Source organism: Botryllus schlosseri, chromosome 9, assembly GCF_051294905.1.
Source record: "Botryllus schlosseri isolate E-star chromosome 9, Bs_hap1, whole genome shotgun sequence".
NCBI lineage: Eukaryota > Metazoa > Chordata > Ascidiacea > Stolidobranchia > Styelidae > Botryllus > Botryllus schlosseri.
The window spans coordinates 10,580,525-10,597,126 of record NC_137244.1 but is presented as its reverse complement, the minus strand read 5'-3'; the positions used below and the strand labels follow the sequence as shown (position 1 = coordinate 10,597,126).

General features: G+C 40.3%; 1 protein-coding gene across 1 annotated transcript; it reads right to left on the bottom strand.

Moving 5' to 3' along the window:
• Positions 1-98: 98 nt before the first annotated feature.
• Positions 99-15,899, bottom strand: LOC145445813 (uncharacterized). Its single transcript, XM_080323950.1, has 8 exons — positions 15,707-15,899; positions 10,184-10,253; positions 9,931-10,094; positions 9,397-9,518; positions 921-1,050; positions 614-730; positions 508-549; positions 99-443 (listed from the first exon to the last, which is right to left on the bottom strand). The coding sequence occupies exons 1-8, from the start codon at positions 15,780-15,782 to the stop codon at positions 340-342; spliced, it is 825 nt and encodes a 274-aa protein (XP_080180076.1). The 5' UTR covers positions 15,783-15,899; the 3' UTR covers positions 99-339.
• Positions 15,900-16,602: the final 703 nt, after the last annotated feature.

Sequence of the window (16,602 nt, the reverse complement as noted above, 5' to 3'; positions counted from 1 at the left end):
GACACATTGAAAAGCTATACGGAAGAAGTCGAAATTTCTTACTAGGAAGAGTGAAACGTAGCCTAATCATGGGACTAGCCTATTCATGGGACTAAATGATAGAAAAAAATCATATACGTGACATATATGTTATATTATAATGAAATTAATTAGCGATGAATGAATGGAGAAGTGCATGCCGGTAATGTTGAAGGTTGTTGGCATGACGACATTGACATTACATAGCGTAAATCCAACATATTTTCATCAAATTAAGTTGGTGGTATGTGACTAGCGAGTGTTGTAGTGATTGAGTATACGGAATTTGTCTCATGACCGACGAACCTAACATGGGAACATCTAATTATTAACTTCTTCGTAAACCGTTGCATCGTCATTTTCATAAAACCAGGAGGCTGGTACCATATCTTCGTAATCTGTGTCCCCCATCTTTATCACATATTCTAAACGGATTTGCGGGTTATTATGAAACATGATAATTCGCCAATTTGAAAAAAATGGAAATACCGGTGTGTGAATCATGATTATCCCCAGTTATGTTCATGTTTTCTGCAAAAACAAACATTTTATGTACATTAAGATTAAGTAGTGCTGGAAGTTTCGGATATTTCACCTTCACATCTGTCCTTTCTTTTTTGTAAGACAACATACAGGCTCGCTCCAATTACCAAGAGTAATACGGAGCTAACGATAGAGACGGCAATTGTGAGAACGGGCCTTTTCGAAGGGTCTGTAAATGGATTCGGCATATGCCCAGCCCAGTCATATATTATCTTGCATTTGAGCTACTAACGTTTATCGCAATTTAGTGCAATTTGCACCGATCGCACGTTTTAGGTTTCAATTGCATAACTACAAATGCAGCGATCAAAATAGATTGCAGATGTACGACATGTAACTTTCGTTTTCTTTTTACTTACAGTGCACGATAATTTTCTTGGATGGAGATTGAGCCTTTCTGCCAGTTGCTAATGTGTAATTGGAAATGACTTCGCAAGATAAAGATTGTCCATTGTCTGACGCTTTCAATGTGTAATTTTGAGCGATGATCTGTGAAAGAGATTACTGTGTAATAAAGTGAAAGCATATTCGATATACTAAGACACCGCCAACTTTGTTGTCCAAAACTATGCATGTGATATCCCTTTATGTCTAAAAACCGGCTGCGACTGACGGTTAAAATAAAAATAAGTGCGACATATACATTCACGACAGGCATTGTAGCTCAGTGGCTTCACCGCTATGGTCTCACAGATCGGAGATTTCGCCTTCCGCTCACTTGTCTGTCTTTTCAGTCAGCATTTACACAAACTCCATAAGGGTACAAGAGCCAAATATCGAGAAATTTGTTTTAAATTGGTATACACTTCGTAAACCCCTAATTTCATAACGCGACTGACCTGGGGATCCGCGACCCAAATTTGCAAGTAATGACAACATGTTACGGGTAGGTATATTAGGCATAGGGATATTCCGTTGTATATTTTTGTCCTTGATTTTTGTGCGACATATTTACACCGACTCATGATCTACGTACACACAATCTGTGCATATGCATACCATGAGTACATGATGTGGATATGCCGCTGGACAAGGAATTTGATGATGTTGTGTCGTAAGGATTTCCAAGTCTTGTACCACCTCTCCATGCTGTTCTGGTAATGCTGGACGCCAAGCAGGTAAGCAATGGATCCCAGTGTTACTAATCAGGTCTTTGGTCTGATCCTGCCTGGGATTGAACCCACGGCCTATACCGATGAAGAAGCCGGACTCACCCCCAATAAGCTATCTTGCCGGTTCCTGATCAGATCGATCGCTTGGCGGAATGCCAGATTTCAATTTGCGTTACTACTAAATCACATATGTCATGTTTTACCAAACAGATGGGCTGTCGAAACTATACCGATACTATTTATAAAAACAAACTCTAAATCAGTGGTTCCCAAAGTGGGCGCCAGCGCCCCCTGCGAGCATTGGCGAGCGCGAAGGGGCCGCTAGCAATGAAATGGGCGTCAAAATTGGGCGGTATAGGGGGCACTGAGAGCAAATGGTGGCGGTGTATTTAGTAAGCAGCTGCTCTCTAGTATTGGAACGATTGACGAATAAAGCAACTAAATACGAGTGAGAACTCCGAAGTATTTGAGCAGTTATTGCTCACTGCAAGGTGTGATAGTATTTGAAGAGAAACTGTCTTGCATGATTTTAATCTTCGTTTAATAATATAATAATAATTTATAGAGCGCCGAATATAACAATATATCATTACTACACTAGGGCGCTGTACATAAAAGGCAATAAAATATAAAAGTAAACGATATGTATAAAAGACGAAGTGCATAGTTGTAGGGCGGAATGAACACTACTCTAGTTCGAACGCTCGTGTGAATAAAACGGTCTTGATTTTGCGTTTGAAAACATATAGCGAGTCACATAGTCTGATAGAAATTGGAAGATTGTTCATGTTCACGTTTCATGTGATCGTGGATTTTACACAGGTTGCGACCGTGGCCTTCGACACAGCGTTCAGGTTGCGAGAAACGATATCGCTTCTACTTCTACTATTCTCCAAAATTTATGAGTAGAATATGTCCATTCTTATTTCTTAGTAATGATGAAACGTGATCAATGGCAAAATGACACTGACCGGATTCAGTGATAAGCCCCTGATATATCACCGAAATTTTGCGAGACGTGATCTGTTTCAATTCTCATATTGCCTGAGCTAGCGATCCAGCTCGCATACCCGATTTTATGGAAAAACATAAATCTCAGATGACTGCTCGAGGATATGGTGATTTGATTCCAGGATATATTCCAATTAGAAATTCCTTACAGGATAATCAATCCAGTCTGTAAAGTTACCGAACATGAAATTATTGAGTAGCGGATTACATCGTACTACAATTCTGAGTTCACACCATATGTAAATGCATCCGATCAATGGTTCTAGATACACAATTAAATCAAATAGAATTACCCTCTCCCTAGAGTCGGGTTGACTGTTTCGTCGTTGCCCTTGCCCGCTCATATTTGATAGAACGTGTTTTAAGTTCTGTGACAAAGTTTCTGACGGACAGCAGAAAGCGACTTGACAGTAAACGGGACGTGGAAACTGAACACTTCAGAATGAGGTTATGTTCTAATCAAAACTCAAACCCAATATGACGGGAATTAAGAATTAATTAATAATTAATTAATTACTTTAACTTAACCTAACTTCTGAACTGACGCATCACTGCTGTGAATGCCTGCGAAACGATCTGGATATATCGCACCTGGACGTACCCGCCGTGGGACCAAGCGGATAACCCCAGAGGACTCGTCAACTCCGACCACACAGGAACACCAAAGAGAAGATATTTCTCAACATGGCGCCTGTGCAACACCGAACTGTGGCTCACAAAACAGCTCTGCTGCAAAAGAAAAAAAGAAGAGACACAGATGGAGTAAAGAAGAGTATAAAGAAATAATGAGATGTTACTTCTTAGCCAAATTTGAAAACTCGGCAGGAGTAACCGAAGGAACTTTTCAAAAATGGAAAGAGAGAACGAACAACTCTCCAACCATGACTGCCAATACCCTGGCAACAATGAGACGTTGTGTAATAAAAAATAAAAAATTATCTGAACAAGAACTCGCAGAAATCGAGGGAGAAATGTGTAACAAAAACATAGAAAACTCTGAGGCAATGGAACTGCAATTCGGCCAAGATGACCTGAACCCACAACAATCACTTGATGACCCGAACATCGCAGAAGTAGAATTACAAAATACCACCGGGCACCCGAATGAATCAACAACACCTAATGATGGCGACATAGACACGGAATTAGAATTGGAGATCACAAATCAAATCATCGACCGCATGAAATCCACATTGAATGTAAATGACAGAGTGCAGTTACCTGACTTACAAATTACAAAGAAACTGAAAACTGATATTGCAGTAGCGAACAAAATTTTGACAGAAACCATACTACCTGCAACTCTAAATGACAAACAAGGAGAAAGACCACAATGTCCCTTTACAACAATCAACAACCTCATTTACAGCACTGCGGCAGTTATCTCAGAAAGGCACTGCAAAATACCAAGAACTGTCAACAAAAAAAGGGGAAGGCATACGCCAGCTTGGCAACGCAGAATTGAAAACAAAATCGCAAAACTAAGGTGTGACGTTGCGATACTCTCAGAACTAAAAAAAGGAAATGTTTCCCGCAAAGTAAAAAATAAAGTAAAAAGAATAGAACTGGAGCACCAAACCAAACTGCAGTCAACAGAAAAAGTGACAATGTTGCAAGAAGAATTAAAAATGAGAATATGCGCCAAAGCACAACGATTGAAACGATATAAAAAACGAGAAACACAATATCGCCAAAATTTGTTATTTGCTCGCAAACCTGGACAATTTTTTCGAATGATGAAACAAAAGTCAAATCAAAAAATAACCAGCAGCAAAATACCAGCCACTGCAGATGTGGAATCATTTTGGAAGAAAATATGGGAAACCAAAAAATTGCACAACTCAAATGCAAATTGGATACAAGACCTCCACACTGACCATCTACAAACACCAGAACAACAATAGTCAGAAATCACAAAACAAGAAATCAAGGAGGCCCTAAAGAGTTCACTGAACTGGAAAGCAGCTGGTCCTGACCAGATCAAAAACTTTTGGCTAAAAAAACTAACTGCAACACATAATTACCTAGCGGTGACCTACAATGAGCTTTTATCCTCAACCAGCTCGCACGAGATCCCAGCCTGGTTCACACAAGGTATCACCTATCTTATTCCAAAAAATGAAAACACCAGGGACCCCAAGAACTACAGGCCAATAACATGCCTGACAACCATGTACAAAACACTGACCAAAATCCTGGCAAAACGAAGCTACAAACACCTAGAAAATCTTCTACCGCCTGAGCAGAAAGGATGCAAGGAAGGCGCCCTTGGCTGTAAGGACCACCTGCTCCTTGACAAAACCATTCTTGAAAACTGCAACAGGAGACACACTAACCTCAGCATGGCATGGATAGATTACAAAAAAGCTTTCGATTCAGTCCCTCACACGTGGATACTGAAAACAATGCGTATGTACAAAATGAATCCGATCATCATCAGATTTATTGAAAATTCAATGAAAAATTGGCATACAAAACTGTTGATCAAACATGACCAAGGTGAAACAGAAACCTGTACAATTCAGATATGCAATGGTATCTTCCAAGGCGACTCATTCTCACCACTTCTATTCTGCCTCAGCTTAGCTCCACTCAGTGAGTTGCTGAGAAAAAATGAAACAGGATACGTGATGAAAAAAGCAGCAAATTCTGAAGGTCAAAAGATTCATCACCTTTTGTTCATGGATGATCTGAAACTGTATGCGAAATCCGACACGGGCCTGAATAACCAAATGAAAATTGTTCATGAGTTTTCGGAAGATATAAAAATGAAATTTGGCTTGGATAAATGCTCAAAACTTACCATACGACGCGGAAGAGCCACCAGCACTGGCGACATGAACTTCAAAATGGTCGAAACCATAACAGAATTGAATGCCGAAGATCACTATAAATATCTAGGGATCTGTGAAAGCGACAACATTAAACATGCTGCAATGAAATCAAGTCTAAAAAAAGAATACATCAGCAGGCTCAAGTCAATTCTCAAAACTTAACTCAATTCCAAAAACAAAATCAATGCCATAAACAGTCTTGCAGTGCCTGTCTTGAGATATAGCTTTGGTGTGGTGAACTGGCGTAAAGATGAAATTAAAAAATTGGACACAAAGACGAGAAAACTGATGACAATGCACCACATGCATCACCCAAAATCTGATACACAAAGACTGTACATCCCCAGAAAAAAAGGACTACAAGAAATTGAACAAACCTTCAAAACAGAAATCATCGGCTTGTCACAGTACATCAACAACAGCGATAACATTTACTGCAAACTCATTGCACAGGAAGACAAACAGCGCAAAACAAAATCTCTGAGCTATCGTCACGACAAGTACGCCAGAGAAGTCAACTTGGAAACAGCTAACCTGTACACTGCAGAAAACACTGTTGCTAAACCCACAACAATAGCAAAAGCAGCACGAGTCCGATACAAAAATGCAACGCTGAAAATGAGAGAAACGATATGGGAGTCGATGCCTCTTCATGGACAGCACAAGAAGTTAACTTCACAGCCCCATGTAGACGAGCTTTCATGGACCTGGCTATCCAGCTCTGGCCTGAAACCGGCAAGCGAAGGATTCATTTTCGCAGCACAAGACCAATCGCTTCCTACAAAATACTATCGCAAAAGAATTCTGAAGCAAAACACGGACGGCAAATGCAGAATGTGCCACAACCAAAATGAAACTTCAGCACATCTCATGTCCGGCTGTGGTGCACTTGCAGCTACCGAATACACATGGAGACACAATAGGATTGGTCACTACATTCATCTTGAATTATGCAAACATTTTAACATCACCACTTCGACAAAAAATTGGTACGATTACAGCCCAGCACCAGTGACAGAAAACGAACAAGTAAAAATTCTGTGGGATGTACCAGTTATAACTGACCGCGAAATCAGGAGCAACCGCCCGGATATAATCGTCAAACTAAAAAAGAAAAGAGAATGCTTATTCATTGAACTGGCTGTCCCAGCTGATCACAACCTACTGCAAAAAGAATCAGAAAAATACTCCAAATACGCAGACCTCAAAATGGAATGTGAGAAAATGTGGCGATGCAAAATAAACATTGTACCGATAGTCATTGGTGCTACAGGGGTCGTGAGCAAAAAACTCATGAGACATATCCAACAAATTCCGGGTAACGTTCGATTCGACATGATCCAAAAGATCACATTATTGGGCACTGTGCACATTCTTCGGAAGGCCTTGAATGCACCACTGGACTAAAATTACGCTTGTGAATCACAGCATAATTTCTGTAATTTCGATTCTTCATCTTCAATCATCTCTACCTCTGCTCTGTAACCCTTGCCAATTCTTCATCTGCTGCAATTCTGTAATCTGACTTCTCCGTGTATTGCATAGGAATAATAATTTGAAATTTTAAAAATTTACTCCAATCTCGCCATTTTCCTTTGGGGGCAGGTTGCTCCCCGGATTATGTGTGTATCTACCAGTTTTACTGTGAATAAAGAATATAATAATATTACACCAGCATCATCCGTCTCATAAATAGCTGTAATAAATGCAAAACAACTTTAGTTTTAACATTTTGGCGTGGTGAGGGGGGATGTCGGGGGGCGCTGACACATGATTCGTTGTCCAGGTGGGGCGGTAGCTCAAAGAAGTTTCGGAAACACTGCTCTAAATGTAGGCTATATGATGAATACATCAGAAGATATATAACTTTATGTGACGACTGTTCAAATCTACAAATGTACTGGGACTCCATGGGTCTTATGTGACGGGCGTACACACCCTCAAGTTATACGGTACAGGAATTATCTTCTTGTTTTATAAAAGCGCTCTTGTTTTACAAAAGCGCATGTGAACACCTTAGAGATATCCAGAGGTGGTCAGTAACGAAGTAGTTCAAGTAGGTTATTTCCCTACTTGTAGCACTGGCTGGAAGATTTCAATGCTGCCCAACACCCCGACTTAGTTGAATGATGTAGGGTTCTAATAGGTTATTTTAAGGTTTAATAAGTTGGTTCTTGTGACTAATTGACTCGATCAAAGCATAATATCCTATGCTATAATATATTTATCGTCACCCTTAGGGTTATGTTTATAACAAAAATCAATAAAAAACAAGAATGTTTAAAAGATGATTTTTATCGTTTTTCTTTAGCAATGATGTCACTGACCTTTAGTTGTGACGACACAACGTAATGTCATTGAAAATTAACAATATAGGGTAAATATAGCTCCTTTGTCGAAAAGGCTTCCAACTCCTGTCATAATCACGGACCAAAAATCACTATGACCAGGGCCACATTGTAATGCAGCATTTTACGGTCGGCGGCCATCATGATCAGAACATGATATATAATTATAACTGTTGAACCGACGGCGATTTCGAGGGTGCCATGCATTCCGTATCGAGTGCGTCGACCATGTCGGGTCGAAATCGTCCGTCAGCTCATACTACATGTTTGTTCGAAGGTACTAAAATAAATATGGCATAATTGCACAGCTTTAACTAACTTCAATTATAATTTTGCTTATTTTTAAACCACTGTTTAAAACATGTTTTAGGCAAAGTGTTTGAAAACACAATTTATTTCAAATGCAACCATTGTCACACTGTAATGATTCAAATCCTGTGAAGTGGAGCATGATTGATTCTATAGTAGGGCTTTACTTGAGTGCTACAACTCCAGTTGGGTCAGTATGACTTTTACGGAGGGAATACTCTGGGGATGGTATGTGGTACACTGTATATCCATTCATTGATAAATATGTGGATTTATCAGATATCCACCTCGGTGCGGAGGTTAAACAATATAATGGTGTCAAATTGTGCTTCCACACCCCTTCCAATGGGAATCATCACAATTAATACTCGATTCAGATTCGAGTACTCGAATCATTATGCCCAGCCCTAGTTGTTGTTGATGCCTATCAATTGTAAAATTCGGCGCTTATCACCGGACGGTCTTTTGCACCACGGTCAATAATGACGTAAGAAATGAAAAGCAGTCAATGATGGCGTACCTAGAGGATAGAAGACATAATATTCGAAGGAAATCATTTCAGCAAAACAAAATCGAGGCCAGAAAAAGCAAATTTCGGAGCGGTGGAAAAGAACCTTCCAATTGGTGAAAATGAGTTAAACAAACCAATCCCCAAGAAGAAATATTCCCGGGATGTAGTGGGTTATATTTGCGTGAACCCCAAGAAATCCAAAAAGGTGGTACATGCAATAAAATTTCGCCCCATCCCAATTGCGAAAAAGACAACATATAAACGGGAAATTTATTCATCTAACTCTGACCGCCGCTGTGAATTGACTAAAAAAAATGTATTAACCGAGACGGTGCTCGGAAAACCGACTTCCGCGACTCTGTTCCGTTGGGTTGACCTACTTTTTAGTCAACTTTCGCGATAGTATGCAGTGTAAGCCGTCTTCACGTTCATTTTTTGGCCTTGTTAATTAAATATATCTCACTGGATGTTCTTACATTTTAGCCCTCCTATCGCATCAACCGTCGCTTTTGTATTTTCTCCCCTTGTTTCTCAAAATCGCCCATTGGGGAGCGACATCGCCCACGTTGGGAACCACTGGCCTAGACAAAATTGTTTAATGTCAAGAGGCCTGCTATTTCTGGTCAAGAGTTTGGATGCATGTGAGCATTCTTCACTTTTTTGCCCGTCGACCCCACATCTCGCAATAGTTGTATGCAGGCTATACTTACCCTGTTATTAATTTTGTATTCAACTGAATTAGCGGCGGGAAAAGCACTGGTAAAAGAGCAAATGAAAGGTCGTTGCGATCGCATAGTTCGGTTCAACTGAGCAACTGTTATGTTGCGCGGTCCTGAATAATAAACAATATAACTTGACCTGTATGTAGTGTCAATGATTAAGTACTCTATAGCGATGTAGAATTCCTAGCACAAGATCCATTTTGTATAGTTCCATAGACGATTCCATCTTTCTAGGCATGCATGCACCATTTTGTTTTCTGATTTGAGCAATGGTAATATTTGGAAAAATGTCCAATACACCATAGCCAAAGAACTTTGTGCAGAGTATATTAGAAAACAATTATATTCTACCATATTCCATTCGTATTGCTTATATGCATACTGTCAGTAAAATCTGTGGGGGCATTAGGTGACAATCAAACACCAATATAAGGAGCAACAGATTCCTATATTTGAGATGTACAGAATATAGTACAACATCTACCTATTCAACAGTGCTTACGTTCCAACATTGCGTCTCACCTGACCAACATTGAAGATTCTCACACCCTGACCAAGTAGCATTACTTGAGCATAACGCAACCGTAGCTGCTCGAGTGCCATTCCAATAAAATAATACATGGTCTTTTTGTGAACAGCTGCAGGTTCCCAATTCCCCCAAACTAGCGTGCCCTAAATTGTGGACACTGTATATGTAACATAGATAATATTAGTGAAAAGCAATTATTAGACGATCAATATGGGAAATATAATAAAATATAGGAATAATATTGACCTTCCTCTAAACGTAATTTTATACGTCGAGTTTTGGCGAAATGTTGAGACAGTCGTGGGCGACAAGCATGCTGCAAGGAAATGGAACAAATTAAAGCACAACCTAATATAACAGTGGTTCTCAACCTTTTTGACCTCGCGGCACCCTTTGGAAATGAAAAATAGTTCGCGGCACACCATCACAGTGGTTCTGAAGTTTTTTGGCTTACGGCGCCTGCAAACTACCAGAATAGACATACTTATTACCACCCAGTAGTAACGCCGACTAATGTGACTAATTCTGCAGTCAATCCAAAATGCTTCTGTGCTTCCTTTTTTAAAATAAACTAAAAGTAAACTTTTGTACGAAAAGCGTCCATCATATAGCTTACTAAGCCGTGATAGAAAGTCGTCGTTTTACTCGGGCGAGAATATATCGTTCCTTCGTGAAAACAACAAACAAGGGGTCATTTTGATATAGGCCTACGACGTCACAGAAACCTGGGGCTGCCTTAGACACGATTTCATAAGATCTGTCTGACAATAAATCTGCCCACTGCCGGATTGAGTCGAAGAGGGAAAGGACGACCGCCGCTAACGAATCCTGAGACGTTGGGGTGCAGGCTATGCCAGGCTATGCAATGCATTTTCACGCAGATCGTTTAGCACGCTTGAGGATAGCCATTCCTCAATAGTTCTACTGGCATATACCCGCAGTTCAATTAAACATCTTCCAAACCAAGATTATAGCCTCAGCGCCGAAGCGAAGAGGTTTGTTACCTGATATAATTTGGTAAACCTTACTTCTCAATACTCATATTCGTCGACAGTAACAGAACGTTATGCTACAAGCCTACATTTTAACGGAAGTGCCGGCCCGATACCTAACAATCACAATGTGGATTGCCATGTTCGAAATTCGAATTTATAAACGCGAACGTCAATTTCAAATGAGTTCATTTCTCGCTGGTGATTGGGAAGACATTGAGGATTAGCAAACAGCATTGTCGTACAGGCGCCGTAATGTCTGCTCTTCTCTTCTCTGCGTGTGATCACCGATCAATCAACGAATTGTGCAAAACTGAATTCAGCCTTCAAGGCAAAGCGATCTGCTCGGTAAAGCGAATACAAGGATTGATTGCGGGAATAATATCAATTTTGATTAGTCAAATGTACAAACTTCACATCAAGCTCAATTTTGATTATTGATCATTTGCTATAGACTAGAACAGGGGTTCACAACCTGGGAGCGCGCATTCCTTTGGGGGGGGGGGGGCGTGAAACATCTGAAGGGGGCGCGAAGAAGCAGTCACCTGAAACAAAATGTTCGCGGTCTGCGCAATTTACCTCCAATACACGCGTGTTTCTCTCTATATAGACCCAATTTCATGTTTTTTTATTCTCTCATCAACATTCATAACCGACCATACCACCAAACAATCTGTTGGGGTTGCTAGAGTCCCAGTTGGATTTTGTGATATGACGATAAGGGGGGGGGGCGAAATTTTTCATTATCAAAAAGGGGGGCATGTCTAAAAAAAGGTTGAGAACCACTGGACTAGAATTATTTTGCGCATAATTTCAAAATTCTGAAGAAATCGCTCGCGGCACACTTGCGAGACGCAAATGGCACACTAGTGTGCCGCGGCACACCGGTTGAGAACCACTGTAATATAACATGGTAAGGTAGAATCGTTTTCTGGTAGCTGCACTCTTAACGAAAGGAATGTGTATTTCCACCCGTGTACCACCCTGATATACGGGTGAGAATATACACCCCCAGCATACGAAACCGGAACCTACCTCCGACTTATACATAACTTATATTTCCTGGCGTAATAATTTGGTATCTCGTGTTACCTTGGGCTTCTTGATTATTATTATAGCAGGTTTATTAAAGGTCCGCCGTCATGCTGTTTTCTTGTAGTTACCCTCATGTGTAGAGGAATGGCAGGTTGTTACAATTCACGGATCAAAGATAATAATATCATTGAATCACTATGATATTTCCCGGAAATGTTCATATTTATTGCGAACAGGAACCTCTCCAAATTCGCAAGATGAACACGAACACGACCGTGAATAGAATGCTCGCACCGTCTGTATACTATTGGATTGAATCATGCCTCGTACTTCGAAATTTCGACTTGATTCGACTCTAATCATCTCCGATAAGAGAGTGGCTTGACTTGATTCGATATGATCTGTGACTCGATGGTAGTCCCCAACACTAACCGTGGATGTGTCATCAGCAGATGAGCATCGGGGCAATGTTCGTATCCCTACATAAATAGGTTTTCCTTCTGGCTACTATATGATTTATCGTTATGACACCCGGCAATTTGTTGCTTTGTTGGGCAAACTATTCAAAACAGGGGTTCTCAAACTTGGGTCCACGGACCCCATTTGAGTCCGCGAGTTAGTTTTGGGGGGTCAGTGAAATGGTAATGCGTCACCAAGAATCTACAAAACCAGTTCATGCTTTGAGAATGACGTCGTGAGGGAGACTGCGACGACCTTGTCCAGGCATTAATTGTTTTATTTTAGGCATGGAATAGCGGAATAGCCTATATCAGTCAGGGTTGCCAAATTGGCCCCAAAAAATTTCTTCGGCCTCTTGGCACTTTGTTTTCAATATCTGGCCCTTTCTGAATGGTCTATGAAAGGTATATGGCAGGGGTCACCAACCTGCTGGTTTGAGATTTCGGAAGAACGCTAAGTAACGCATCTTGAAATGGTGAAATTGCTTTGACTTTCGGAATATTGTTTCTGTTGTTGTTCAAAATAAGCTATTCGCCAATACAAAAACCATTATTCCTCACTAGTTGATACGGCTATACGGCCGATGGTAGGCTATTAGCATTCTATGAAGGGAGAATTGGGCGATATAAATGAGCATATTGCCTTGACGTGCATTTGCCCAGACACTGCCAAGACTGAAACGCTTAGAGAACGACTTATCTCTTCCCCACAAGTTCAAGCTCTACGATGAAATCGTTTTCCAGATACCATGTCTAGTTAGTTTTCCAGATACCATGTCTAGTTAACCCCAAAATCGATTCTTTAGCAGGTAAAAAAGTGTTTTCAGGTATCGTGCGCCGCAGTTCATTGTTAAAAATCGAATGAAAGTGATGATCATGATAGCTTTGTTGTGTTTGTATTCCTTATAATAAAATATTATTTCGTTTGTGGTAATTATGCCCGTTGCCCATGTCAGAAAGCACATCGTTGTACTGACGTAAAGCTTTAGATACGTGGTGATAAACTGTTTGGTCTATTTATATCTCGATATTGAATTCAAGCGTGGCCTATGCAATATTTCAAAAGTGGCGCACGAGCCGTTTCGAGTTGGCGACCCCAGGTCTATGGGTAATATTGCAACGTTATTGACGTTGTTAATATCATTATGTATTATTAACAACGTTATTAACGTTATTTAACATTTTGGCCCTTTTTGGCCCCCTTTCCGACACTTTTTGGCCCTTTCTCTCAACATCTGTGTGGCAACCCTGATATCAGTGGTTCCCAACCGGCGGGGAATTCCCCACTGGTGAGGAATTCATTTGTTTCTGGTGGGGAATAGACGGATGTGTTAAACATTATATGCATGGCAGTCTACATATTTACGGAGACACATGCGCGATTACCGTTACTAGTTAACTGCTCTGGTATATATGTATCGAAAATTATATTGCATGTTGTTCACAAACTCTCATTTCAACTCTGGATAACCAATGATGGCGTCACAAATGCATCCAGGACGACCAGTATGCCGTGAGATAACGCTTTCGCTAAATTTTGTGGGTTACCGGTATCGGATCACAATACGTTTCCTGTTGCAGTTATAGGCGATTGTCTTGCGTACTGGTTAGGGTTGCCATACGTCCCCATTTAGGAGGATTTGTCCTTTTTCAGGTTTTTGAAAATGTCCTCCTTTTTGAGATTTCATCCTCTTTTTGAGAATTTTGCTCGGATGTATGGCCAAATTCGATTGAGATACGTAAATCAGCACCGAAGTAATGGTGCGGGGGTGATTTGGGAGCTGAACCAGAAGTTGACTTATTTTTGAGTCAACCGACCGTTTCAGGATTTATGTCCGGTACTCTAAGTTTGAAAATTTTGAAAAAGTGTCCTCCTGCCCGATTCCAAAATGTAGTAACCCTAGTACTGGTGTGGTTGTCTGCCTTGTGTACTCAAACAAGCAATTAGCTGCTCCGTAAAGACAAAAATTAAAAGGAAATTCGACTACAGTTTTGGGTAGTAGGGAATGAAGACAAAAAGGTTGGGATCCACTGGCCTAAATAGAGTTCAGCTTGATATGAGGAACACTCATCGGTGTCTCAAATTTTTGGGGTACGCTCAACCACCCATGAAACTTGAATGGGGTCCTCGATAAAAAAGGTTCAAGAACCCCTGATCTAAAACATTAACTCCTGTTATACATTCACTAAAATGCAATCATGGTCATAGCCATATTAGTGCATTTTGAAAAGGCATGATTCAGTTCATGTTACTGCGGACCTTTTATGGGAATTGCAAAAATACGTCAAACGGCACATCATATAATCAAGTAACAGCGCGTAACTCATCCATCTATCGACATTCAATTGATAACCCGGTGTGCGCCCAAAACTATTACGAGATATGTTTTTCTGTTACGTCCCGGGGCAGATCTACATTCCACTTAACAGCATTGGAATCAACGTCCATTAAACTGAACAATCCGATCCTATGTCGGCAGAAAGAATAATATAGCCTTAAGATTTCCCACTAGTTGCCGTGGTGTAGTTGTTGTGCGGTTCGCGCTGTTTCCTGTTCCTGCGTAATATTACATTTGCTACGGTAATTGTATCATCTGTGTCTCACGCTCGCACCACTGTCTTACGGTACGTCGCTACCGTTGCTATGCGCTGCATCGGTGCGACGTTCTGGCTCCGTTGATGCTATTTGTGAATTCGAGATTACTGCATCATTAATTCTCCATTTGATTTTGAATTCAACTCTGTTTTGTATCTTTTGTCGTCACGGTAGCTCTTGATAAGTGGCACGCAATAAGTTCCTACGGTTTCAATAAACGTTTATCATGAACGTACTTTTGAAAGCAGTATTCCAATTTTGTACCACAAACCTGTCATTCATGTAAGTAAGGGTTTCCATATTTTGGAATCGGGAAAGGAAGACACTTATTCAAAATCTTCATATTTAGAATTATGGAGTAAAATTCGGAAAAAATGGTAAATTCTCCCTGACTTTGTGGCTGGTGATTAAAAAAAGGTCAACTTTTCGACCCAACTCCCGACATACAGTTTTTCTTTCAAATTATCCGTTGGTTGACTAAAAAAAGCCGGCAATTTCGTTCGAACCACGAATTTCCTATTTAGAGTCATTTATGGCCATTTCTTAGATATAAAAGCTGTAAAGGAGGACGGATTCCCAAAAGGGAGGACATTTAGGCGTCCTCGGAGGACATTTTCAAAAACATGAAGAAGGAGGACAAATCCTCTTAAAGGAGGACGTATGGTAACCCTATGTAAGTAAACTGTACCTTTAACGTGTCGAAGAATCGCCGCCAGAGTCATTAAAATCACCAACACCTCCCATAATGCTCGATAAGTTATCATTTGCCTGTTTAGCAAGCAGCAACCTTCCAAATACGGCCCGATGAGAAAAGTTACCGTAACGATTAAGCTATATATACTATCGCTACTACACAATATCAATTCATTTTTATATTTGCAATAAACTGAAATTCGTACCAGGCATGCATATTGCACATATATTCCAGCCGTCTGCAAAACAATGAGTGATTCTCGTCAGTTTTCAAGCATCCCTTTTAATCCCTTATATATAGGGGTTCTTGACCGCTTCCCAAACATAAGTATCATTGACATCTCGCAACCCGAGCCTCACACATCAAAAACATGTATTTATTCTTCCAGTATGCTATGTTTTACGGCATGTATGGATAGAAAAAGTGCGGACAACCAGTTGAACACAACACAGTTTTATGGAACATGTGTGATGCACGTGATTTCAAATAGAGGTGCATTGTAACCTCTAGTCCAAATTATTTCTATAAAGGGAAAGTTCTTCATCATGCGCCTGTGAATCATTTTTGATAAAATCTGACTGTAAAAAACGTTCCCGTCAATTCATGCAGATTTTTATTGAAGGTGAACGTAAGGGCCTACTTGTGTATTAGTTTTCGAATCCCTGGAGTGGGAATATAGCAGGGGTGGGCAAAGCTTTCAGCTCTTGGGCCGCATTCAGCATCTAAATTCATTTGCGGACCTCACTATATTAAATTGAGATAATTAGCCAAAATGCAATGTTTATACCTAATTATATAGTGTCCGAGGAAATATGGAGATAATATATTTAAAACACACTAAATATTAATTTGATGATAACGTACAATGTATCCGCGTTAAAAAGATGGAT